The sequence below is a fragment of the Adiantum capillus-veneris genome, chromosome 25 (assembly GCF_014529385.1).
Source record: "Adiantum capillus-veneris isolate H3 chromosome 25, ASM1452938v2, whole genome shotgun sequence".
NCBI lineage: Eukaryota > Viridiplantae > Streptophyta > Polypodiopsida > Polypodiales > Pteridaceae > Adiantum > Adiantum capillus-veneris.
In genome coordinates, this window is record NC_140955.1 from 129,637,944 (window position 1) to 129,646,608 (window position 8,665).

Below are 8,665 nucleotides of genomic sequence, written 5' to 3' on the forward strand. Positions count from 1 at the left end.
AATTGCTTCATTATTTTTGGACATAATTGCTTTTTTTGCGATGGTTAACTGGCGACAAATTACATGTTGAGTAGTCAAAAACGGATCCCAATTGTCAAAAACAAATGAAGATTAGAAAATCTTAAACAATCCAACCAAAATAGATACAAGGGTATTTTGGGAATTTTTTAAATTTGAGGGGTATTTTGGGGAATTTCCTCAAATTAGAGGGGTATTTGGGTAATTTTCCCAAAAAAAAAACCTAGGTTTTGTGTAATCCCACCTTCAAATTTTGAAATTCACCTCTGAAAATGAACTTTGGAGGTGGAACAAATATTCAGGGATTGTAGTGTTTTCTTTCGAAATACTTTCAAAACTAAAGCCAAAAACTTTCTTAGAAATAAGTTTATTTCGAGCATTTCAAACCATGCAAACATTTGCATATTTATGCCGGAATGCTGTGCTAATTATATGGGTTATGAAACCCATCGTGTGCGAGTGACGCTTCGGTCTCCCAGAGAACAGGTTATGTGTTCAAAACTGATTGGGAAGTGCGGGGCACAACAATCTTTTATCCTACGTTTAGTCAGCACTAAGGTCCAAAGTTTCTCCCATGTCGATCATCGATGCCCTTGTCGGGGGAGCAAAGCGACGTAGGTACATCGTGCTTGTTGCAATTACCAAGGCCTCCAATAAGATTGGTTTTAAGTGGCTTTTTGCTACATTTTTTTTTCGTTATCACAATGGCTAATTTTTTGCTACTTTTGCTGGCCACCTTACGAGGTGTCTCTTAATGTTTTTTTTAAAATATTTTTGGGTGGATATTACTAGGCCCCACTTTCTCCTTTGTATCTTAACATATAACTTTTGGTGGATTTTATAATTTGTTGCAAATGTAATTTCAATTATCTTTTCTTTTAATTATTTAGAGAAATTCTTAGTGCCAATAAAAGAAATGGGGGTTTCTAGTAATGGACCCCAAACTTACGGGCATTGCTATAAATGTTGGTTATATGTTGTATAAATATGCATGAGATCAGTGATGCTTACAAATTGCATTGGTCTCACATAAATGATGCTTCTTCAAAGAGCGTCCCATATGCTACTTTTTTCTTAAAAAATTCCTAGCATTGGTGGCGTTGTGTGTGTGAGAGAGAGAGAGAGAGAGAGAGGGGAGAAGAGAAGAGAAGAGAAGGGGGGAGGGATTTGGGTTTTTTGTTTTCTTTTTTTTTTTGGGTTGGGGGGGGAGGGGGGGGGGGGGGGGGGAGGCAATGCCTCCACCCATGTCACTGTCAACATGGGGTGTTGACCTCCAGATTACTACCCTTGTATCGCATGAGATGGAACCCCAATCTTCATAGTTCCTATGCAAAAGCTTTAAGACATGATGAAAAGCTTTAAGAGATGATAATGGCTATGGACTTTAGAGTTTCTCACCGTGCTTTAGAATTGATTAGGTGTTGTCGAAAGGCTTCTTGCTTTGCCGCAAGAGAGAGGCGATGAGAGCTACGTAGAGGTTTTTACCACACGAGCCTTCGCAGAGAGCGTACACAGTGAAATGAGAGAGGAGATAGTAAGCACCACCACACTCCAATGCATCATGTCCATATGGCCATGGCAGATGTACACTACCTTAGTTTAAGCCCTAGTCTCCTCCCTACTATATCCTGGTTTATCGGTCTTTAGTTTACATGATGTTCCAATGTTGGACACCACTTCTTGTCGAATTGCTTGCCTTGGGCCCTAGAGGTTCCCTCAAGAACCCCACATGAGACCCTGGCAAGGTTTTTTCCCATCCTCTTCCGTCATTCCTCCACCAACCCCTCCATTCACATATGCGTCAACTTCTCTCTCTTGATTGCTATGTACCCTTTCTAAGCATAGAAAATATGCACCCACAAAAAAGTAATTAGACACACTTGTGAACGTATGTACATACATTACAAATATGATATGAGACTTCTCTTTCTTCATTGGGTTGGGTGTGAGCTTTCTTGCACGTTGTGTATGAACACCCTCTCCACATCATCATCCTCAGTGGACAAAGCCCATGTGCAAACCATGTGTAGAACTCGTTGAACATAAGCACACATATGTACACCAATTCAAATAAATTTTAGAAAAGAATTATTTGTTCTTAATTAATTGTTAAACTAGTCTTGCTTGGCGGACGATGCTTTAGAACATAACATGACATATGCAGATTGACTTCAAGCATCTAGTAGTGAAGTAGACAAGACCGTGATTAACTTGCTAACGACGAATTGCTTGAGAGGTATAACATTTTGAAAATGTTATTATGTTAATAGAGAATATAGGGATAATTTTTGAGAGCGTTAATTGAGTTTTAAAGCGAGACATATAGTCTTTAAAAATGCTATTATGTTTATGGGAGGACACAAAGTTAAGTGTACTCTTCAAGTATTAGCTTGAATATTTGGAGAGTATGGGAGAAACGAGGACATATATAGTATGGCCTCAATTATTTAGGACTAAAGTAAAGATGCACGTGGTGCATGCACTACTGTAATACATGACATGCATTGGCTCGTCTAGTGCCTCCCCATGCACACATCACCTCGCTGCAAGCCTCTCAACGTTACTTTTTGTTCCCCTCATGCTCCTACTCCATCCTGCCTTGATGGATTTGTCCAGTCCCTCCTCACATGCACATCGCCTTCTAGCCATCATACCTCTTCCCTTTCGCGTCCCCACTGTTAGGTTTGGAGGGCAATAAGCTCAAGGTGGCTTAAAGGATAGAGTAGCCATAGCTTCATACATTAGAGAGAGAAGAACACACACTTTTTGAAAGGTGGATTCAATCTATACTATATATTAAGGAGACCGGTTTTCCAGTGCCACGTGTCGCAATTTCTTTTATCTGGCTACAATGAGGACAGTGCGCACGCAGGGGGGGAGAGAGAAAGAGAGAGAGGCGGCCGAAGGCCGCCGGCCACACTAGTACACAAAAAGTGGCTAGCAATACTTTTGCATAGTGTATGCACAACATAGACTTGGGCTTTATTTATGCATAAAGCTGGAGTGGCTATCCAGCTGATAACTCTCCATGTAGCCCTTCTTAGAAGCTTACAACTCATAGGCTAAATGTCATTAGCAAAATGTATGCACATGTAGAGGTGTTTCCCATAGTCAATGAAGAAGGACATGCCTATCTCAACAATCCTTCCCTTAGGCATGGACTATATTGAAGCAAGCTCGGTCGAGACTCAATGCCACACAGGCTTAATGGCACACAGGCAAGTAGTCACACAGACTAGGGTAGTCACACAGACTATGACAGTCACACATACTAAATAATGGTCTCAAACAGACATGGTATCACACAGACTTAAGCATTCCTCCCCTTAAACATGAAAGACGAAAGATAACCAGATCTATAACCGTCAGTGTCTACTCTTAGTAGCACCTCCCCTTGCTCCTAGTCGTCTTCATCATTTGATATGGTTTGCTGCTGCCACTGCTGCAGTCTATGCATATTTTGTCGAGGATAGCTTCACCTTTGGTTCTCTTCTTGACAAAGATTTTTAGCATACATAACAGTGTGCGAATGATGTCAGCACGAGGGATTCTTTTGAGGAAGGTCTTACCTCCGAATATAACTGGGGCAGTGTCGAATCCTCTCACATCTCTTGTAGAAAGTTTTGGCAGACATAATGAAAGGCAAGGCTTTGTTATCATGCTTAGAGTGCAAGAGAAAATAAAATGCATAATGAAACAAGAAGTATGCAATGCTTTTGTACAGATGTAAAATAAGCTTGTGCAATGCTTTCGAAACGATTGAGACTTGAGAGAATGTGCGAAGCCGAGAGGTTTTGAAAAACTTTGAAGGTCTTTGTTGAAGCTCGAGATGAATGAAGTCAAATTCCCTCTTTGACGAGCTACTCTGGTAATCAGCTAAGGGCTTTCTCGTAGTTGTGGAAGATTTTTATTATGTGGAAAAGGGCCTATTTGGAGCGGTTGCTGACAACTTTACGTGGGAACAAAGCTTTGTGAGTAGCTGTGTGGGAAGCGGTGCTTCGCCAAATTGCAAGGCAATAATGGATAACCCCTAGTGCCACTCTTTTTGAGAGTCGATACTATTTTAATGTTGCTTTTAAAAAAGAAAACGAGGGTTGTTAGACTATGCCAAGGTCAAGGGCGGTGAGTCACCGTGAGCTGTTCTGATTCCTGAAAAAAGGTCATGGGGTAGGTGAGACAAATTCTGCAGTGTGTGAAATTTGCATCATTGCAAGTAGGCAGGTTGGAGCCTCGGGATTATTTGACACCACTTGTGTCAGGTGGGATCAATGGTCGCTATCAATTGGGGGCGACGGGATTGGTTTTGCGCCGTCCGATGGCAAATTAATCCTCAAGTGATCGTCATATGATCACAATCAAAGTGAACCCCAAGGAAACTCAATGTGAACATCAAGTGATCGCCAAGTAATCCTCGTGTGATTCCCAATTGAGATGTGATCACCCTGTGAACCTACCTATTCCAAAGTGATCATCGTGTGACCCCACCCATTCTAAAGTGATCTCCAAGTGATCATCGTGTGACCCCAACCATTCCAAAGTGATCTCCAAGTGAACACCGTATGATCCGCACCTCGTCACTTTTGCCATATCATACTATATTCTCACCCTCTTTTCAAGTGGCGCGCGATAGCTTAATGGGAGAGCCGACGTCTCTAGTGTGGGAGGTGGTGGGTTCAAATCGTGGGGGCGAACCAATCGGAATCTTTTTATTCTTGGGAATAAACGAACGGTCCACATCTTTCAGAGATCCTGGACCGCCGATCTCACCTGACAAAGTGGTGTCAAATAGTCCCGTGGTGGCAGGTTGGAGCCGTGTGCTCTGTAAGCCTTGCACCACCGCCCTGTTGATGTTGAGGATGTTGAGCTTTAGCTATGAGGAACTCGATGCTCTGTCAATGCCCCCTTTGGCCTGGCGATTGCTAGGAAAGAAAGGTTGCGCAGCCCTTGATGCTCTCCAACTTGCGCTCGATGGAGCTCGCCAGAGATACGTGTGTAGTGCCAGCTACTACTGGTTTACCTGAAGGTTCTGAATCCTCAACTGCTTTGAGTTTGGGCACTTCTATTGATGGCACAGCTCCTAATGCTATTGATGTTGCAGCTACAGAGATTTTCGCTCAGAGAGCAACTTATTGCAGGATTCGGTTCTTCAGGTCTCCACGACAGAGAGCGAGAGAGACTGCGCGAGCTTATTGGCGATTCGACAGCGTTTCTTTTTCTTTCTTTTATTAATTCTCCTTGGTCGTCGCCATCTGAAGCTTTTCTTTTTCTTTCTTTAATTACTTGGTGCGCCAAAGGCTCTTTTTCCTGTATCTGGTAGCAGAAGCCACCACGTGGCGGATGGTTCAAATTTATTAAAAAAAAAGTTATTTTTAAAAAAGAGCTGGTTTGAAAAGCTTCCAACTAATTATAAAAGCATGTTCGCAGACAACAACTTCTCCTACAGTAGCAGCCGGGTGCCGTCTATAGCAGGACATCAACCAGCATCATCTGTAGCTGACCAGGGCGGCAGTGTCAACGAGCTTATTTGTCAACGTCTACATCAGGCATCTGTGCCGACCATCCTTAGCTGCTGCCGATCGTCCTTAGCTGCGTGGAATGGTAACGCAGGATATGCGCACTGCTTCTCCTTTACTTCGCAGGCTGCGTTAGGTGCCTTCAAGAAGACTAAGGGTCGCGATGCAGAACGCTCCAACAGGTTCTCTGGCAAGGAGTTCGAAACTATTGAGGGTTGGATAATTTTGGTCACGGGAGTGCATGAGGAGCTGGCCCAGGAGGATGATTTGCATGCATGTTTTGGTGAATTTGGGGAGATAAAGAACTTGCATCTTGATTTAGATCGTCGACTTAGATATGTGAATGGTTATACCTTGATAGAGTATGAGAAGAAGAAGGAAGCACAAGTTGCAATCAATCATATGAATGTAGGGGCAAAGCTTCTAACTCAGACTCTTGTTGTGGATTGGGCTTTTAGCAGTGGGCCTCTTCGACGCCACAATGTAAGAAAAAGGTCTCCTCAAGGAGGACATTGCTTGCGAAGCCCATCTAAACGATGCTATTAAACGGATGGTGCACTGAGCAACGTGCAAGTTTGTATGTTGCAATGCAAGATGGCAACCTCTGGTTCTTGAATACCAAAGATGGCTTGGAGGAGGACTAGTTGCGTTGTCTGTTGAATGGATCGATGACAATGACATTTGATGAGGCACTGATGTATTTCAAGCCACCTGGATTTTGGTTTTTGGACAAACTCTCCTATTACTTTCACCCGGTGTGCACCTGATGCTACCGTTTTTTTGCTCGAATGCTCAAGCTCATTTTGTAGATTTTTGGTTCTCCTTCTGCCATCAAGACACAAAGAGCACGGAAAGATGCAACGACTGGCTAATTGGCAATTTGAAAAACGCTGAGATGGACAAAAGATTTCATGATCACATTGCTAGTCAGGTACTGTCGAAAAAAAAATGTCATGTCCTATTACAATGGAGGATGTTGAAGATCTTTTCATGTGTCAGACTTGATCAGAACCTCGTCCCTAAGAACAAGAAGCTTTTCCTTACATGGTTGTGGATTCCGCTTTTCAGTGTTGCTATAAACGATTTTCAGAATGCTTCTCAGCGCTGCTATAAACGATATGCACCACTCATACTCCATCACTAGTTGAGACGTAAGATGATGTTGAAATCCTGAAGTTGGTATCTATACAAATTTCTCCTTCACTTTGACACACAAAGCTATGGGGGTGAGGTGGACGTGAGCTACAAAATCAACAGACAGTTCATGTTTTTGGGAGCCCACTATGTGTTGCGAGCTTTGGAGAACTACAACAAAGACCAATTAATGAAGATCGATGAGGACTTTCATGAGTTTTGCCATGCAAAATTAGAGGCAATGAAGAGAAAGGTGGAATCGGTGACCATATGGCCATCCAAGCTCTTGCAGGCGTTTTTGTTTGACACATATATTGATTGCACAAGCACGACTCCAACTCGATAATACTACAAGGTGCGTTATCTGCATCCAATTTCCATGTCTATGCGTTTGCTTGGCGCAACACATAAATGCTACGGGGTAGGGCACGACTTCCGTTTCTTATAATTTTTGGAGAGACCACAGTGCCAACTCTCCATCATACTTTTGTATGGCACTTTTGCATGACGTGCACTGTATAATTAGCATTTTCACTTTGTGATGCTTCATTGCAACACGAAATGATTAACTATTCACATTGGTTTTATGTAGCTTGACACAAACATTATCCTCCGACTTGGACAATTGGACGACACTCGTATGTGATTATCAGGTCGGTAATATTGTAATTTAATTTTTATAGTTTGTTGATTCTTTTTGTAATTTTTGAGCTTGCTTAAGTTTAGTTTAGCTACATGTTTTCTTGAGTAGTTCTCATTAGTACATACTCAATCTTGATCATCATATCTATATATCTATATCAATAGATACACACTTAATTTCTTTTCTTTTCTCATAGATACTTTGATGTCAATCTGGGTATGTTCAGTTATGTTCTATAGCAATGCCCACCAAGCAAGACTAGTTAATTCTCCTTGGTCGTCGCCATCTGAAGCTCGAAATGCTACCTATGCCTCTTCTTTGTAGCTCCTCAAGAAGCCAGAACTTCTAATTTGATGGTGTGAGGTCACACTGTATCTCAAGCCTTCTCTCTCTCTCTCTCTCTCTCTCTCTCTCTCTCTCTCTCTCTCTCTCTCTCTCTCTCTCTCTCTCTCTCTCTCTCTCTCTCTCTCACGTACACAGTTTCATAAAAGCAACACCTTGTCTTCAAGCAAGTTGCTCGACCAAAAGCCTAAATGAAGAATCAAAATGCTTGCACACATACAAAAAATCCGTAGAAGGATCACCAAGGAAGGAGAGGAGTGTTACAAGGGCTACCACTAGCATTCGGGAAAGAAATCTATGACAGTAGGCAGGCTCATAATGAACATAACTATCCCTAAAGTAATCAAGAAACTAAATCTTAAACCCTAATCCGAGTCTAATGAGTGCCAAAATCAATCCTAGCTAATATGCCATGGCTCTATACTAGTTGTTAGGTTTGGAGGGCAATAAGCTCAAGGTGGATTAAAGGACAGAGTAGCCATAGCTTCATATAGTAGAGAGAGAAGAACACACACTTTTTGAAAAGGTGGACTCAATACACAAAAAGTGGCTAGCAATACTTTTTCATAGTGTATGTACAACATAGGCTTGGGCTTTATTTATGCATAAAGATGGAGTAGCTATCTGGCTGATAACTCTCCATGTAGCCCTTCTTAGAAGCTTACAATTCATAGGCTAAATGTCAATAGCAAAATGTATGCACATGTAGAGGTGTTTCCCATAGTCAATGAAGAAGGACATGACTATCTCAACACCCACTCAGCCCACTTGTGAATGATGCATGCCTGCTACAATCCTATCTCTAAAGCAAAAAACAGACACCTCTCTTGGGGTTTGGAAAGGATCTGTAGAGAGTCCAACTCAAAAGACACACAACTTTCCACCGAAATCATCTCCTACTATTTTTTGAGCCACTCGCTCATGATGAATGCAGTCGTTCCAGGAGACGGGCCAGGATCATATCAGTCATAGGATCACATCAATCGAGCATCCTCTGGTTGTTCTCAAGTCGTAG

At 42.1% G+C, this 8,665-nt stretch overlaps 1 protein-coding gene across 1 annotated transcript; it reads left to right on the top strand.

Annotated features, from left to right (window-relative positions):
• The first annotated feature begins 4,986 nt into the window (after positions 1 to 4,986).
• Positions 4,987 to 7,642, top strand: LOC147425645 (uncharacterized). The gene is made up of 2 exons (XM_086500093.1): positions 4,987 to 5,168; positions 5,339 to 7,642. Exons 1-2 carry the CDS (start codon positions 4,987 to 4,989, stop codon positions 6,075 to 6,077), a joined length of 921 nt encoding a protein of 306 aa, XP_086356219.1. The 3' UTR covers positions 6,078 to 7,642.
• Positions 7,643 to 8,665: the final 1,023 nt, after the last annotated feature.

Excerpts from the sequence above, each read along its gene's own strand:
- LOC147425645 (XM_086500093.1), top strand. The coding sequence starts at position 4,987 with ATGGAGCTCGCCAGAGATACGTGTGTAGTGCCAGCTACTACTGGTTTA. Across the intron at positions 5,169-5,338 it reads TGCAGGATTCGGTTCTTCAG|AAGCCACCACGTGGCGGATG; the intron begins GTCTCCACGACA and ends ATCTGGTAGCAG.